Source organism: Colletotrichum acutatum, assembly GCF_030867785.1.
Source record: "Colletotrichum acutatum strain CBS 112980 chromosome Unknown BDZ83scaffold_68, whole genome shotgun sequence".
Lineage (NCBI taxonomy): Eukaryota > Fungi > Ascomycota > Sordariomycetes > Glomerellales > Glomerellaceae > Colletotrichum > Colletotrichum acutatum.
The window spans coordinates 165,615-182,988 of record NW_026849062.1 but is presented as its reverse complement, the minus strand read 5'-3'; the positions used below and the strand labels follow the sequence as shown (position 1 = coordinate 182,988).

At 54.5% G+C, this 17,374-nt stretch overlaps 6 protein-coding genes across 6 annotated transcripts; 4 read left to right on the top strand and 2 right to left on the bottom strand.

Annotated features, from left to right (window-relative positions):
- The first annotated feature begins 2,120 nt into the window (after positions 1–2,120).
- BDZ83DRAFT_395371 (phosphatidylinositol-specific phospholipase C) lies at positions 2,121–4,490 on the top strand. Its single transcript, XM_060502816.1, has one exon. It carries the CDS (start codon positions 2,440–2,442, stop codon positions 4,162–4,164), a length of 1,725 nt encoding a protein of 574 aa, XP_060363285.1. The 5' UTR covers positions 2,121–2,439; the 3' UTR covers positions 4,165–4,490.
- A 1,701-nt stretch (positions 4,491–6,191) lies between these two features.
- On the bottom strand, positions 6,192–7,555 carry BDZ83DRAFT_626931 (uncharacterized protein). Its single transcript, XM_060508599.1, has one exon. The coding sequence runs from the start codon at positions 7,086–7,088 to the stop codon at positions 6,234–6,236; it is 855 nt and encodes a 284-aa protein (XP_060363284.1). The 5' UTR covers positions 7,089–7,555; the 3' UTR covers positions 6,192–6,233.
- Positions 7,556–7,803: 248 nt separating this feature from the next.
- On the top strand, positions 7,804–8,247 carry BDZ83DRAFT_395369 (uncharacterized protein). The gene has a single exon (XM_060502815.1). The coding sequence runs from the start codon at positions 7,903–7,905 to the stop codon at positions 8,131–8,133; it is 231 nt and encodes a 76-aa protein (XP_060363283.1). The 5' UTR covers positions 7,804–7,902; the 3' UTR covers positions 8,134–8,247.
- A 3,927-nt stretch (positions 8,248–12,174) lies between these two features.
- BDZ83DRAFT_581283 (uncharacterized protein) lies at positions 12,175–13,902 on the top strand (the record flags this gene model as incomplete). Its single annotated transcript, XM_060505440.1, has 3 exons — positions 12,175–12,257; positions 12,300–12,926; positions 13,005–13,902. Coding segments are annotated over 3 exons (1,608 nt in total), but the record flags the coding sequence as incomplete, so codon positions are not given.
- Positions 13,903–14,601: 699 nt separating this feature from the next.
- On the top strand, positions 14,602–15,390 carry BDZ83DRAFT_581364 (NAD dependent epimerase/dehydratase; the record flags this gene model as incomplete). The annotated part of the gene is made up of 1 exon (XM_060505450.1): positions 14,602–15,390. One exon carries the CDS (start codon positions 14,602–14,604, stop codon positions 15,388–15,390), a length of 789 nt encoding a protein of 262 aa, XP_060363281.1.
- A 72-nt stretch (positions 15,391–15,462) lies between these two features.
- Positions 15,463–16,645, bottom strand: BDZ83DRAFT_581320 (uncharacterized protein; the record flags this gene model as incomplete). The annotated part of the gene is made up of 2 exons (XM_060505445.1): positions 15,463–15,493; positions 15,555–16,645. The coding sequence occupies 2 exons, from the start codon at positions 16,643–16,645 to the stop codon at positions 15,463–15,465; spliced, it is 1,122 nt and encodes a 373-aa protein (XP_060363280.1).
- Between the last annotated feature and the right edge of the window lie 729 nt (positions 16,646–17,374).

The following is a 17,374-nucleotide window of genomic DNA, read 5'->3' as shown; positions in this document are numbered from 1 at the left end:
CAACCCTCCGAGAAGCTTATTCCCTCAAACTCCAGCACGCCATAGGCTGGAGGCACTTTCGTACGAGCGACCAGTCATCTCTGCAGACTGGGTGAATCTGGTCTTGGGAGCACCCTGGATGACTGGATGCCGCCGTGTAGCACCAGATGGACACACCAATGCTGGAGGCCCAACACCAGTGTGTCAGTATGCCATCCAGAGAAGAAACAGAGGATGTGTGTGTGTGTGTGTGTGTGTGTGTGTGTGTGTGTGTGTGTGCGAATCTGCAAGAGACTGTTGGACCCCACATGCCGTACGACCAGCGACCGCATTCACGGAGGCGCAGGCCGCCCATCCCGCAACCCTCCAATGCCGATCCAACGCTCTTCCAGCTATCTCTGACCCGAGTGTCGAAGGCGAGATGTGTTGTCTTGATTATATCCCATGCACTCGTCCATCAAATGACACGACGGGACTGATTGTTTTCTGTCGTTGCCGCGCTGTCCACCCACAGCCTTCTGGCGGTGTGTCGGACGATGGATTCGACTCCAACCTCCTCACTCTCTTCCTGGTGAAGAGGGAGGCAGGCAGACTCCTCGCGCGCATCCGTCAGTCTTTGAAAGAGTGCAGGGTAAGCTGATGATGACGCCAGCGGCAGGGAGGCAGCTTTCGGGAAGCTGTCTCGCTGTCCAGACTCCTCCATGGCCCCATCGAGATGCTTGCTACCCTTGCAGTAGTGCTCCGTGCGTTCGCGTTAGCCCTCTCGATGGTTCTTTTTTTCGCACATGCATCGCCAGGTCAACAACCCTCCGAGCTGCATTTGGTTCGCCTGCCAATGGTGGTGAGGAATGCTTCAAATCCCCAGGCCCATCCTATCGTTTGCGGCCGCAGGCAGGAATAAAAACTGAGACATCTCCAAACGTTCTCGCCCGCCTGAAGGACTCTTCGACATGTCGCTGCCTGAGGTAAGTAGGTATCAGGCTCGGCGCTGGTGTCTGGCTGCCGCCTGAAGTGGCTAGGTATTCAAGGACACAGCCCACGAGGCCGGGGACTTTTCAATGCGAATTCGAATGGGCCAAAGATCATAAGGCCTGGATATGCGGTTTGACACCAAGGAGCCGAGAATTGTGTTGCGAGACAGAGGTGCACTGCAGCCGAATAATTATTGAAGGCCGATACCAACCCTGGCCAGGCAAGTCCATATACCGCAGTACCAACTAAGACAAGCAGCTAGCTATCTCCGGAGCATGCGTGGGGTCGTATTGGAGGAGGCCGCACTCTGCCTAACATTTCCAGAGACGTTTGTTGGTATGGCCACTTAGTTGCATGCCAGTACCTACCTAGTCAACGAGGTTCATGGCGTTCAATCGAGGTTGGAGGCAGAAGGAGATGCCACGAGGTCTAGGGGCGTAACAAGGAGTTTGGGGGCGGAACCACAACCGTAGAGGAGCGTCAACTTGCAGCATGGGCGGACCCACAAGGCTGAATGATTGTTTCCAGATGCCGCCCGGCTCCCAAGATGCCCAGCCGGTAAAGAGTCGCCGAGGTGGAGCATGATTCTAGCGAGAGAACCGGCTTGGATGGGAACGCTGACGACGCTGCCATGAGGGAGCTCGGGTGGTACCGTAGTAATCTTGGCCTTTCCTCGAAGACGCTTGAATGACAAGTGTCTTGGGGGTCTGATTGGTTGTATTCACTGCTCGAAGCATCGTCTGACATTGTTCAGTAGATGACCGAACTCAATCGTTCGGATTCTTTACGTTGATGCCGTGGAGAGAGAGCATCGCCAGCCCAACGGTGCCATCGGAAACCACCAATCGCCGTACTGACAGTCGAATGTCAGGCATGTATGAAGATTCCGGGCATTGGAGTGGATAGTTGATCAGCTGTAAACGAAGCGCGGCCGATCATCAAGCGCCATCTGATAGTGGTGTTCGTGTGTTGAGACGAACTTGACCAAGAGCTGTAGGCTCCAAGCTAAGAGAACATTGGGAAGCGCAAGGACCTGGGGAGACTGAGTGCCGGGACTTATGTAAGCTGCACTCTAGCCGAATAAGGGAGACAGACTTAAATTCAATTCGTCAAAGCTGCTGGAGCTGCCCGCCAATCTAATCTTAGCGTCTCCACTCCGCAACCCCTCCATTGGAGAAGGTGCGGCAGGTGTGGCAGCAGGAGCTGAGCTGACGGGAAGGAGGGGCAACCGCAGTCCTGAGTCCACAGCTTGTTCCTGCCACCTGCTGTTGCGCTGCTGCTACCTTACGCGGTGTGCATCAGCCAAGATTGACGTCGTCGTTTTCCACCATCTTCTTGCCGGATTTCCTGTTTGCGACCATCTCAATCCCTCCCTTTAACAACTACACATACCCCGCGTACCCAGTGGACATCTCGAGTCAGAATCATCGTCCTCACTTCCGGAAGGGGCAATCCAAAGAGACAACCGCCGCAGATACGTCACCAACAATGGCTTCACTAACCTCAAAGTTCGCCAATCTCAATCCCTTCTCCAAGTCGGCGCCAGAAGATGAGGAGGAGCTTGGCGATGCGACCGACAACACCACCTTGGCTGGTGGAGGCCACGCTGCGCGCGACTCCGACGTTAAGCACCGTCTCCGCGTGAGCCGTGCCATCAAGTCTTTCCTCGTCGATCAGAAGGCCATCTCCTCCAAGGAAGCAAACGTCGACTCAGAACAGCTCACCCCTGAGCTGCAGGCCCTCGTGTACAAGCCTCACATCAGCGTACCCCGCGAGCTTACTGATAGATCCCACCCATTGCCCGAGTACTTCATCAGCTCCAGCCACAACACCTACCTCTTGGCCCACCAGCTTTATGGAAGCTCTTCGGCAGAGGCCTATGACGAGACGTTGCGTGCTGGCGCGCGATGCGTTGAGATCGATGCCTGGGATAACCCCGACAACAAGGACGAACCCAAGGTCACCCACGGATACACCCTAGTCTCCAATATCCCTTTCCGCACCGTCTGCGAGACCATCCGGGATGTCGTCGACCAAGAAGCCAAGGAACCCCATCCCGCTGCGCCAATCCTCCTGTCTCTCGAGAACCACTGTGACCCCGAGGGTCAGCTGCGCCTGGCATTCATCATGAGAGAGGTCTTTGGAGACCGCCTTCTTAGCCAAGCAATCAGAGAAAAGGGCCACGCCGAGCAGGAGGGCCAGGCCAACCACGTCCGTCTGGAGGAACTCGGCAACAAGATTGTTGTCATTGTCGAATATCACTTTCCTGGGGAGACCGACGACAGTAGCTCGAGCTCAAGTGAGGATGAGGAAGAGGACAAGAAGGCCAAGAGAGACTACAAGGAGAAAAAGAAGGCTGCGCCTGCTTCGCTGATTGTCCCCGAATTGGAGGCACTCGGTGTCTACGCACAGTCCGTCAAGCCCATCAACAACTCGTGGTTTGAGGAGGTTCTGCAAGATGCGCCGCATCACCACCTCATCAACGTCTCCGAGTCTGGGCTGGCCTCCCATCTGCCGACGCACACTGACAAAATCTCTCGCCACAATGCTCACCATCTGATGCGTGTTTTCCCCAAGGGAACTCGCATCTCATCCAAGAATCTCCATCCCGTTCCCTTTTGGGGAATTGGCGCCCAAATTTGTGCCCTCAACTGGCAGACCTTTGGAGCATCAATGCAGCTGAATGAGGCTTTATTCGCTGGTTCTGAGGGTTTTATTCTGAAGCCCGCCGAGCTCCGGCCCGGTGGCTCGGGCAACCTCGGTAACGGAAGGAAGCGAAAGCTCTGTCTGCACGTCGGCGGTGCCACCGACATTCCCGTGCCGGCCGATCGCGACGAAGATGAGACAATCAAGCCCTACCTCACGTGCACACTTGTGCATCCTCACGATCTCGATATCAAGCCTCCAAAGAGGAAAACGGCCGGCTACAAACAGCACAAGCTGACGGGCTTCTTGCACAAGGGAGAGAACCCACCTCCCACCGACCCGCTGTGGGACGAGGTCCTGGAGTGGGAATACCAAGACAACGAAATGGTCTTTTTGCGGATGCTCATCAAGAGTGATGACAGCTTCTCCAAGAACCCAATCTTTGCTGTTGGCGCAGTACGACTGCTCTACACGATCCCGGGCTGGGTCTTTATCCGCATGCTTGATCTCAAAGGAAGAGAAACCAAGTGCTCCATACTTGTCAAATTTGAAGTTGTCGACGCGTAAAAGTAGCCATATAAACGCTGAATGCCTCGGGTTCTCTCGGAACTTCATTAATATACCACATTTGTATTTACCTGCCCCATCATTGCAAGCACTGATGCGCGCTGGAACCCATCGTGGCAAGGGTCGTATGAATCTTTACCTAGTTGCACAGCATCTTCACAGAAGCAGACCGCCATGGATCCGATTTAGGCAATATATAGACATAGCTTCACTCATACGCGCGCATCATGCGATACGACCGGCGGCACATGGCAAGACCTCGTCTCAATCCCGAGCCTCACCCACCAAGAAACCGCCGCCATCGAAAGGGGCTTTTGACCCGAGGCAGAGACATAGATGGCATTGAGGCCTATGAGTATTCGCTGTTATGATCGGTGATGTGGTGATTGATTACGGTTATGTGATGGACGCATTCCACCCGTGATCGTGTACTGGACTACACAAGACTGTGGCAAAGGTGAGAGAGGTGGGTTTTCGGGAAGGATTCAAAGGATTTGGATTCATGTAGAGCAAAGACCTCACCCTGGTCTATCGCTTAATGAGACGGGGAAACACTCAATTCTTTTCGCATCTAATTACACGGATATAGTCAGCATCAACACTCTTATGACTGGACATTATTAAGAATCGTCAGAGAAAGAAGAAAGACAATATGGTGCGAGGCAGGAAACAGTTGCTATTTAGAACATACCGTCTATCCTCCAAGAAAAGCCTCGACAAACAAGCATCCTCCCTCTACATCACACGCGCCCTATCCGTAGGCCCCGAACAAATACTCCACCGAATAAACGCTCGCTTACCCTCCAACACGCGGGAAGCCTCGCCTGGCTCACCTGGCATGAACAGACTTTACCCGCCGCGCCCGCCGCCCACCATCCATCCATCCCCGTCGGCTAGGGAAGAACCCGACTTTTAGTCGAACCTTGAAGGTGCGGGAGGCTGATGAACGGGAAAGAGAGTACGAGGCTCTTCTAGGTGTATCCTTGCGTCGTTTATCTGGGTTACCTGGTTGATGAGTGCCGGTTTACTTACCAACTAATAGGTTGCGAGTTCCCCCGTTCCAGGTTCATCGCTTTCGTAAGTTTATCCACCGGCGGCCATCCGAAATCTAGATAAAACTGATTTGCCGTTCTTGATCACACTCGCCTCTAATTTCTCTTGCGGTCTGCCTCGTACAAATTTGTCAGCTTATTAAGATGACGGTATCCAGTTGGTGGAATCTCACAAATTCCACAATACTCCTCTTCCGGACCTTGACAACTCGCAATTCCATCCGAGCACCATCTCATCCGCCCGCCCTCCGCTTCCGCAGCCGTGACGCGGTCCCACACCCACCCACACACGGCCCCGAACGGAGTCCAGTTCATCTACAGTGGTGACAACTGCCCCGTACGCCTCGACCACCAAGGCCAACAAGCGGCCCTCCCAAAAGCCCAAAAACTCAAATCACCGCTGAAATCCGAACTTCACAAAGGCCGGCCCTTTTTAGGTGGCCTGAAGGTGGGTTGGGAAGAAAAACTTAATCACATGAAGTGGAAAAGAGAGACCCTTTCCATTTGGAAGGGAAGAGTTGAACTCACGCAAGAGCCAACACCACCCACTCTGCTACTGAGGTACCGAGAGGGAGGGACGGAACACAGACTGGGAGGAACGGCCGCGTTGCGAGCAGTTTGAGAAAGGTTGGGATGATTCGTGGACAGCCCTTTCCGCGGGCAGCCTGTGTTTGTGTGTACCTGGTTCGTGCTCTATGTCGAGCGGCGCCGAGTCGGCGAGTGCTTTCGATGCTCTGTTCATTCAGTAGTAACATAGCAGAGGTGATCTGTGAGAGCACTCAGTTGACTGCTCAAAACGAAGTTCCAGCGATGAGAATAATGTAACATTTTGTGAAATTGTTCAACACAGCATCACGTCTCCATGTAGTTGTGGTGATCATTCGAGAAACATACTGCACTCGAGCCAACTCTACAAGCACAGAAATCACAGCAAATAGTAAAAACAAATCAGTGAAGTGAATGAAAGACGTTCAAATCGTCTACAGCTGTAATTTGCTGCTATGCTATCTTGCATCATCAAAAGTTCACCCCCGCATCCTGCGTCCTATACGTCCTCGTCACCCTCGGATCCCACTTCATCTTATTCTGCCTCTCGAGCTCCTGCTGCCTCTCCACCTCCAACTCATCAATCTGCGCAAAATTGCGCTTGCTGCGGAACGGCCACCTGCCTTTACGGTACAGCATCCCAATCACCAACCCGAAAATCAGAACCCCGCCCACCGAACCTAACGCGATGGGCAGCGCCGGCATCAGCTTCACGTTGCTGCCGCCCGAGGTCTCGGCTTGGCTGGGCGAGGCGATGCCGCCGCTGCCGCTGTTGGCGTTGCCGCTCGGTGTGGGTGTTGGCGTGGGTGTCGGAATGAGGCTGAGAAGGGGCGTGGTTTCTGGTATCACAGGGGCTGGAGGCGGGGGGATGAAGGACGGTGTTGGCGTGGGGATTAGGTCGCCGCCGCCTGGTGTTGAGATGGGTATCACGCCGGGGATGGATGTTGGTGAGGGGAGTGGTGGCGGGTCGGAGAGGGATGGTGTGGGTGTTGATGTTGCGTTTGTGGTGGTTGAGATGATGAAGGTTGTGAGAGGGCGGGCGGAACTTGATGGTGGTGGTGGAGGCGGAGGCGGCGGTGGTGGTGCTGATGGTGTTGGTGAAGGCGTCTGTGAGGGCGTTGGTGTGTTTTGCCTTATTGGTGCTGATGATGAGGAGGATGAGGCTCTAGCAGGCAATGATGATGATGGCGTCGCCTTTATTGAGGGTGTTGGTGTTGTTTGTGCCCTCGTTGCTTCGCTCAGGGTGTTTGGTGTTCCTGTTCCTACTCCGGTTTGCCCTCCCAGGCTCGTGGGAGGGGTTTTGGCGTCGGGTTGGTTGTCGGCCATGATAATGAAGTGAGATGGTGGAGTCGTAAGAGTGGTAAATGATTATCGCTGGTCGTGATTTGTGGTATATGTTTTGGTATGAAAAGGCCGTTTGAGTATATTCGTTGCGTCGTTGCGGATTATGTTCAGTATACGTTCGAGACCCTATGGTGTTGGGGGAGATCCTCCGAATAGCCTCGTAACCAACTCGGACTATGGTGAGGTATGATGAAATCCTGACCTATAAAGCAGGTTCAATGTCCCAATGACGACTGGGTAGTGTCAGGTGACGGCGTGAGGTGGGTGGTATTTTCCGATGTAAGTCGATCCAGCGGCTCAACAATCGCCCTCTCTATTCCTCTTGTTCGTCTTCTCGACTTTTTCTTGCCAAGCCTCGGAAGCTGTCAACGTCAAGGCCAGTTCAAACAAGACAAATTAAACAATCAATCAACATCATACAATGTCAGTCCCAAAATAAGTAAAAAAGAGACCAAGGCACTTGCCGTCCCAGAAAAAGAGGGCTGGGGGACAGGAATCTTTAAACAAAGATGTGCCGGTGGCCACGTACCCCCTCCCTCTTACACTCTTCGGCGTATATTGACAGAGAGTACATGACATGGTGCCATGTATGTACATTGTGTAGGTACCACATCCCTCGTCTCTCCCTCGGTCCGTCGACCGTCGTTCACATCAAATTCTCTTACGGTTTGAACACCCCTACCCCTATCATCTGAGAAACCTTACTGTGAGAGTTTTGGCTGACGTGACGCAGAGTCGGGACAGTGAGAGAGGGAGCAACTCACACTCCTCTATCTTCCTCTCTTCCTCTGTGTGTATGAGTGTGTCAATGTCTCAATGGCACAAAGATGAATGTACCAGGGATCTCCAGGGGTCGCAACCGTCTCACAATGGTATTGATATTGATCCCTGCACGCCAGTTGGAGGCTCAAAGCGCGGCTCCGATGCACAGTCGTCTGCAGCACTAGACTCAATAAGTCTACCTACTGCTCAACTGAAAGCAAGCGTGTCAAGTCCTTCCCAAGAGCCCAAGAGGGGCACGGAATAATGTGGCCTTCGGTAGTCACGTCTTAGTCTCACTCTTATTCCCTCCCCCCTCCCGCAAAGTCCCAGGGATCTAGATTCTAAAGCCCCAATGCTTGCATGTCGGCAGGGTTGCTGCCAGCCCGTTTCAGACGTGGAATGTTTGAGTTGATCTTCTTCAGACCAATGAAACCCTCAATCCTTCCTTCGTCCCACCTTTTCTCCCGCCCTTCCGGCCGCCAAACCACCCCCTCTCCAGGTTCATCCCTCACGACCCGCCAATGTCTCTTTCAAAGTTCCATCAGCCCTTTTTCTCTGAGTCTTGAGGCTCTCAGTCTCTCGGTCTACGGGTATGAAGTCTTTCCTCCATAGACAATGGAACAGTTCGATCGGGAGCCTGAAGGGCCCCCGACTGTGTCTTAGGACCAAGTGGAGAGCCCCAACTAAACTACTGGCGTCGCATTCAAATCCGAACATTGCAACACAAAAGAGTCTATCGAACATATCCGTTCTCAATAAGGTAATCAGGGCTATCCGTATTGTCTCTCATTCCCCCAAACGAGCCACCAGAAACCGGACTAAGTTACTAACGTTAATAATCCCTGGCGACAACTGGGGAGAGAGGAAGAGCCTCCTCATCCTCATCTGCTCTTCGCATCACCCACCGCTGCCTGACCTGACGTCGGAACACCCCCGTACACGGCGTCACCTGTCAAACTCGTCCCCCAACCCTCACAAACTGGGCAAACTTCGGAAACTTGCATGATCCCCGCGTCGCAACCCATACCGACTCGTCTGTACTGCGTTACCACCCTCGGCGATCGCACACTTCATGGACAGGTTTTCCCTCGGCAGACTGCCAGACTGGTCGCTTCCTCAACCCCGATCCAGCCATCTCTTACACCGACACGCCGTCAAGCGCGGGCAATCAGGGAGACCGTAGACAAGGGGCGTTCAGGGCTTTGCACGATCTCCGTTCGGTAACCGGCCACGGAAGTTTTCTTTTTTTCCTCTGCAGGCTGCACTGGCAATCAGGCAAGACTCTTGTTGCTTTGTTGCTATCCATAGAAACCTCCACATCCTCATGCCCTACCAGGCGACAGGAAGAAACAGGGTTATCTTCAGCCTCCCCCAATGCGTTCGGTTGACTCGGCACGCTCCCCTGGTTCAGCTTGATTCTGCATAGAGATAGAGGCCTGTCGTCTCTCCTACCCCCTTCGGCAGTCAAGACTTTCTAAAACGTAGCTGTCAAAACATCCTGCGCCGGGGTGTAAGGTAGACCGTAGGAGAAGAAGAAATGGCAAGGCACCTTTCGGTCGCCCACCGAGAATCTTACGACCCAAGGCAGGGCCTTTGTTCGGGTGGTGGGCGGCCCGGATCCGAGGTCGGGCTCGTTCCGCTAGTCAAGGTTGAATTCCTCTTCTTTCCTTGATCTGGCCTATTCCGCTGAGGAGGGTAGACACGTCATGTGGTAGCACTCCGTCCCATCTTCTGGTGTGCACCCTCCTAGACTCTCACTCGGCGGATGGGACGCCAATGTCAGAGATACACTGAACGGTGATAGTGCAACTATAGTGATCGAGGGTTGCACCGTCGATCGTCTCTTCTTGGTAGCCTCGTACTCCTCGGTACCATCCACTTGAAGAAGCTACGTGGGATATCTAGAGCATAACGCGGTAAAAATGCCTATTCTAGCATGGCGCCGACATCATCGCGAGGCCTCGACCAACATTTTCTCATCATTTGAAAAATCAAGAGAAAAAAAAGCCAAGGTCCAGGAGCCTGCTTTACGGTTCATCTTTGCTTTTTGACGTTTCGAACGTATTCGGGATTTTCCTGCGCAGGACTGCAGGTGTCTGTCTCCTGCAGTTGATTGATGCCGCGAGAGGCCAGCGTCAAAGCGGCGCGGATCGGGAAACAAACGACGTACGAATCCGAACCCGCTCCACGTTTTTCTCATGTCGGCATTTGTGTAATAGCTATTCTACGCCTTAACGCTGCTTATAGTGTCGAACCGAGGGACAGAGTATTTTGGGTCGTCGTGAATCTCGTCAAAATCAAGCGAGCTTTGCGAAAACCGCGACTTTGTTTGATGATGCCTTTCAAAACACCAAACAAAAATCACAAGCTGTGCGGTGGCGGAGCAAGGGAAGAAACACCAAAAGTGACCCGTGTGTACCCCTTCAAAGAAGACTTTCAAGGAATGGCAATTGATTCCTGTAGTGGGCCAAGGTCCGGCTGGTGCCATGGTTTACTGGCTCGCGATACTATTCAGATGCTTCGGTACACTGCTGGAGATCTGTTCATCTCGCCCTTCTTCGTTCTCCATCAACTTGACTTACACGGAAATCATCTACTCCATCTTATCACCGCGCAACTCCCGGTCAGAAGAAGACGGGGAAAGAGACCCACAACTCCATAGTCCCACCGCTATCTCTCTCGAAAGCTGACTGACTGCGAGAATGCCGAGTTGGTTACCACGTAAGGATACGGATATGCTTATCAGTCGCACCATCTCCTCGGCGAGCCTCAGTTGCACGACAATCATCCATCTTTCCGTCATCACTCAAACTGCCGCCTGTAGCTGCACTGTTACCGTACACAGAGGGTTGAAGATGTAGAATGCCATCATCTCCTAAACTCCAAACAACTGGACTCTTCAGCTCTCTCCCATAAATAGAATCACCAACGCTAGGCACGGATAGAAGAAACAAGAAACACCCATCAAAGAAAGGCCATCCCCGGCGGCCATGACGCCACCGGCCCCCGCCGCCAACGGCTCCCCGTACAACCCCACAATCACCGCACCCGTGACCGAAGACCGCGGCGAACCACCGGCCAAGCGGACCAAGACGCAGGCCTGTTCACGGTGTCGTCGGCGGAAGGTACGTTGACATTTCGTTATTCATCTTTCCTTTTTTTTTTTTTTCTCCTTTCTGTTTTTTCTCTTCACTGTGTGTAAGAGCCAGAGACATCCATTTCCTGGTACCCTAAAGCAGCACCATCGCCAATTTTGAAACAACCACTCATTACCCAAGTTGGGTTGACCCTTTGACCAAGATCATCACAACTTCAAACCCCACCATCCCAAAAGAAGACGAAGCCTGGTAACAGGAAAGCTGGGAAGAGGAAACCCAGCACGCCCAGATGAGAGCAAAAAAGGTCAAGGGCTGACAATCCTTTCCCCTCTACCAGCAAAAATGCGATGATCAGAGACCCTGCGCCAACTGTGCCAGGTCGGGAGGGCAATGCAACGAGGCGGTGCTCCCGTCGTCCTATCAAGCCCGGGCCCCGGACCCCGGGTACCCTCCGCTTCAAGGTTTTCCTTCCATCTTTCCCTCCCCTGCCCAGTTGCGAAGGAGGAAACATCTAGTTTCATGTTGTTGGCTGGCTCAAAGAGAGTAGTTTGCGACGGTTGATCTCTCTCTTCGCCGATCTGGATCTGCTCATAGCCCTCCTGGTCCAAACTCATGGTATTATACTGATGCTGCGGTATCATCTCCCCCTCTAGGAGTTCAGACCATCATCTTCTTCAACACCATCATCCCTCGACGCACATACCCCTAGCATGGCTGGGTGACATCGCCTCATTGGAGGAGCGCATATCGCGTCTCGAGGAGACCAACGCTCGCTTTCAAGCGGTCGTCGATTATCGGAACAACTGTGAACGGCAACACAGCCATGCGCAAGAGCCATTCTTGCCATCATCGTCGTCCCGCGCGCATGAAGCATCTCACACACATAACCACTCAGACGAATATTACCACCACCGACGCAGAGTCTCATTCGCATCAGGACCGGGCCTCGGACCAGAAGCCTCGCTCTCTCGGAGCTCGCCCGCCATCGGCCTCTTGGCTACCTTTGCTCGCTCGGAAGAAGACAACCCACCACCACCAACACTACCTAATCCATCATTCCACGATGGCGGCAACACAGCGCGTAGACACGACCAAGAGATCCCCCTCGACACGGCAACAGAAACCTCCCTCTTCGACACCTACCAGGACAAAGTCCATTGCCGCTACCCCTTCCTCCGCCTCGACGACTTCCGCAACCCAGCACGGCGTCCCAAAAAGCATGGGCGTCCTACTTCACCAACATGATCTTCTCCATAGGCCTCCTCCTCGAGAAGCCCTATTCGCCATGCTCGTCTTCCCGTCACTCTACCCATCATTAACGCATCTCTCTTAGGGATAATCTCACCCACCAAAGCCTCTACCGCCTTGCCGTGACAAAATACCTCTCCCACGTCTTCGCCCTCCCAGACCGTCTCCTCCACATCCAGGCCTACCTCCTCCTCGCCATGCACGCGATATACTCCCCCTCCACGGAACGCATCATATCCATCGCCTCGGCGACGATGCGCTACTGCGTCATGGCTCAGCTCCACCTCGCCGACGCAGAACCGCACATCTCTCCTTCCGCTCCCTCCCCAGAGACCGCAGCAACAAAGCTGAGAATCCAAATACGCCGGCGCGTCTTCTGGTCAGCCTACACCCTGGACCGCGCCGTCGACACAACATTCGACCTCCCCTTTTCCGTCCCAGACTACCAAATCACGGTGAAGCTCTACGCAAACATCGACGACGCGGACCTCGATGCCGCATGTGAGAGGGCCTCGTTTCCAGATCGGTATCATCACCCGCGCGGCCGAACAGGCGTCTCGGCCGCCTTGCATGTAGTCTACTGCCGCCAGATCCAATCCGAGATCCTCAACACGACCCTCCACCGCGATTTTTCGACGCACTTTGACGACCTCCCTCACTGGCGGCTCCGCGTCCTCGACAAGTTGGACCGCTGGCGCGCCCTTTGTCACCGGTACGCCGATGCAGATGCTGATCCAGACGGCACCTCCGAAGATCCGGGCTTCCACTCCGGCCCCGGCCCCGGATCAAGCACTCACCTCCATTCCCGCATCCGCTCCCGCTCCCGTTCGTTCACCCACCCAGAATGGCTCCACATGATCTACAACTACTCCCTCGCAATGCTCCATCAACCAACCCGCTCCACGGCCGCCGGTCCAGCAGGCGACTGGACCGTCAAGTCTTGCATCCAAGCCTGCCTCATCTTCCGCAAGTTCCAGCGCCGCGGCCACCACAGCGGTCTCAACCACGCGCCCATTGCAGAGCTCTGGCTCGGCCTCGTGGCGCAGTTCAAATGCGGTGTCGCCTTGCTATACTGCTTCTTCGCCACGCCGCCGGCGTTACGTACGGCGACCTATGCGGTACCCGAGGCCGCGGAGGCTGTTAGGGCGTGTAGCGTTGTTATCTCTATTCTGGCGGAGCAGTGGCCTCAGAGCATTTGTCTCGGGGATGCGTTTGATATCTTGGCAAGAGAGGTGCCGCTGTACGAGCTTAGTAGTACACCTGCCAAGGTAGCGGGCATAGCAGATGCAGCTGCAGTGACGGGTCCGCGCAAGATGAGATCCGAATCAGCAGGTGCGTTGATGGCGATGAGGGGACAGCTCGAGATCATCGTGGTGCACCGCAACACGCTACACATGATTCGAGAGATGGCGCTGGACGAGTTTCCACGTCCGCCGTCATCGGCTGGTACAGAGTCTCAGACTCAACCTGAGGCGTCTCTAGCCAACACCACGGCGGCGGCGGCAGCAGCAGCAGCTCAGCTCGGCGAAGGGGACTCACCCTCTTGTGGGCGAACGAGCATCACCGGTGACATGTTCCAGCCCATGACGCCTCACTTCTTCCAGTCGAGCTTAACCAGTCTCGAGGCAGAGGGATTCGATCTTGCTGCGCTCGGGTTCCCTGGCGACTTTGATCTGCTAGACGCTTGAAGTATAAGCCAAAGTACCTCGCCTGAGATAGAACCGAGCACAATATCTTGGTGAATTTTGAGCATGAGCATGAGCAGGTGTCAAGGTGACAAAGTGTCACGGAGGGGCACGACATGTTGGCCAAGAGTGACGTCCAGGTTGCTGAGTAACTAACGCCGAAAGCCATGGATTCTGACTCGGGCAAGCACAACAAACTCAATTGAGTGCTTTCCCAAAGAAAGCTCGTTATCGGCTTTTAGCCAATCTGGTGGAGAACAGCTCACAAATAAACTCACAGGACGTACGTCACTGACGCCCCGGTGACGTGACCCCGTCCCCGAAAATGCTCATCCGCGGGGTTCTTCTTTCCGCAACAAAACATGTACCTATTTCCATGGAAGGGAAGGTACGGATCTACGTACAATCAAGTAGAGATCCACCTCGGCCAGTCCGCCCGCATCCGAATCAAGTCATCCACGGCCCTTAACGCCGTGCTTTTGATGGGGCCGAGCGGGGAAGCCATCCAGGTTGATTTCAAAGCCCCGCGGTCTCGTCTTCCGTATACCTAATGTGACCACTATTTGAATCAGCCGTCTGCCTGTCTCAAATACACACTTCTGTACCACACCAACATACCATACGAGACCACGACATATTTCATCTTGCTCAAGCAACAGCTCCACGTACTCTCTAACCAGAAACAACAACACACAGCCCATCATGAGCAAACACGTTCTCATCCTCGGCGGCCACGGCAAAGTCTCCCAACACCTAACCCCAATCCTCCTCAAAAAGTCCTGGACCGTAACCTCAATCATCCGCGCACAAGACCAAGTCCCCGCCATCGAAAAGCTAGCCCCCACCACAGGCAGCGGCAAACTCAACGTCCTCGTCCGCAGCATCGAAGACGTAACCTCCCAACAAAAAGCCCAAGCAATCCTAGACGAAGTCAAACCAGACACAATCTTCTGGTCCGCCGGCGCAGGCGGCAAAGGCGACCCCTCCCGCACCTTCACAATCGACCGCGACGCCGCCATCCACTTCATCAACGCCGCCGTCGCCACCCCCTCTGTCAAGAAATTCATCCTCGTCTCCTACCTGAGCTCCCGCAAGACGAAGCCCACATGGTGGTCTGATAAAGCCTGGCAGGACGCCCTCGACGGTAACAAGAAGCTCTATAACTACTCCCTCGCCAAAATCGCCGCCGACGAGGCCCTCTGGCAGGAATCTAAAAAGAGGACAGATGGCTTTGCCGGTATTAGTCTGAGGCCCGGTCTGCTGACCGAGGAACCGGCCGGCAAGATTGAGTTTGGAAAGACAAAGGAGGCAAAGGGCACGTCCAGTCGACAGACCGTTGCCGAGGTTGCCGCGCTTATTGCGGAGAATGACACCTTCACGACATCGTGGGTTGACTTGCTGGACGGCGACGAAGACCCCAAGACTGCAGTTGACAGAGTTGCAAAGGAAAAAGTGGATGTCGCCGTGGGCGAGGACTTCTACAAGGCTTAAAAAAAAGCATACCACGCTATGGGAGTTTTGTCATTAATAGTACTATCATAATACAGCGAATCTCGTTTCTCGTCATGTCATCAGAGCAATGTGCTTGAGTTCCCTATCATGATTTGTCAGCATCAATCCGAAAACACACCCAAGTGACCGACCGTATGACTTACTCTTGCACCTGCTGTCCCACCTTCATGGGCGCATACGTAACCTCTTCGCCCTCATCCCTGCCCAGATTGAATTGCTCCGCCCTAACCTTTTGCGCCTGCTCCGACAGCTGAGGGATAGGAGTGAGATCGTGGTCCGATGACAAGTGCCAGAAGAACGTGGATGAGATGCGCACGAGTGGGCGGTCGGGGAGCTCGGCTTTGCGGCGCTCAATCACGGCCAGTGTCTTTTCATTCACCACAACCTCGTGGAAGCCTGCCTTGATGAGCCCGCCCGTCAGATGCTCCAATTGCTTTCCGGCTTGGACGAGCAAATAGTTGCCCTCGGGAATCTTCACGGCAATCTTCTTTCCCGTGTTGCGCGCCCAGATGTGCAAGCCTGGATACCGAGAACGGCCGTGAATGGTCAGGAAGTTCAGGTCTGTGTGGAAACCGGCTAGAATGGTGTCCTGCTTGCCGTACTTGACCAAGTCGGAAGCCGTTGGTGCCAGAAGGTGAGGTCCGTACTTGCCGGCAGAGCTGAAAGCGTCGGCAGGGAGACCCAAGCCGACCGCCGCCATTTCTGCCAGGCCCGTAACAGCCTGCTTCATTGAGGTTCCCCACCTGTCCATGGCAGGAGGCCAGCGCTCACGGATGTGCGGGGCTTCGGGGACGACATTAGGGGCGTTGAGCCCGGGGAACTCGGTCTCGTACGGGGGGTTCTCAGCCATGCGCCAGAAGAAGCGGCACTTTGGGTCGGGATCGTGGGCTGTGATGTCGAGAGGGCGCTCGGTTTCCGCCAGGCGCTGGATGACCTTCAGGCAGGGCTCATCTACTGCACATTTTGGCTTCTCCGTATCCTCAAGAGTGACGCCGATCTGGTAGCTTAGCTCTGGACGCTCATCCTTCTTGAGCTCTTCGGTAGGCTGGGCAAAGTAGTCCTCAAGCAAGTCGAGGAAAGTAGTGTTGTCGGATTCGGCGACTCGGGAGTCGTGCAGCACGAGCGCGCCATAGGTGATAAGGGCAGTGGCGGCCTTTTCGCACTCATCGCGGACTGCAGCGGAGTCGCGGGGCTCGTTAAGGAAAACGTCGAGATCGATTATGGGGAGATCCATGGGGAGGTCCTGTGCGGCGGCCATGGCGGGCAAGTGGATGCGCGGGGTCTTGTGAAGTTGAAAACTTGACGATCGCTCTGTTGATGATTTGACAGGCCGACTGTGGCTAGGATATAATAAGCAAATAATGTGTACCACTGGTGGTTACGACCAGCATTCGCAAACGAGGAGCGGAAATCGCTGGATTTTGTCTTGTGTCGCTGTGCATGTGAGATGGTCGAGATGCGCGCGTGGTGGGGGTTCAGATGGCTCAATGGGGTCGCATGGCCCACCCGGGCGCCTGACCGGAACAGGCAGCTCACGCCGACCCAGACCGTTGAAGATGGTTCCTGTGCTATGGTCTTGAGCACATCGTGAATGCCAACCAATCCCGTCCTTTCGTCGGGGCTCTCCGGGTCGTGTCTACGGAGACCCATCCGGCGCGCCGAGACCCCTACTCCATGCTGATTTCCTTTCAGGCTGCTACCATTGGAGGATCTCTCCCGTTGGAAGCAATTCGTTGCGGATCTGGAAGACTCGATGGGCTGACTCGGGGTAGCGTGGAGTGCGGAGAATCTGAACCAATTTTCAATGTCCGTTGATTTCCGCCGGCCATCGCCGGTCCACGCCGCTAACCAATGGTCGGCAGCGTCGCTTTTCGTATGCCTAGTATTATTCAATTAGATTCGAATCTTGTTCCAGATCGTGCGTCTCTTGGTTGTTGAACAGCCGAACAACCTTTTCCCGGAG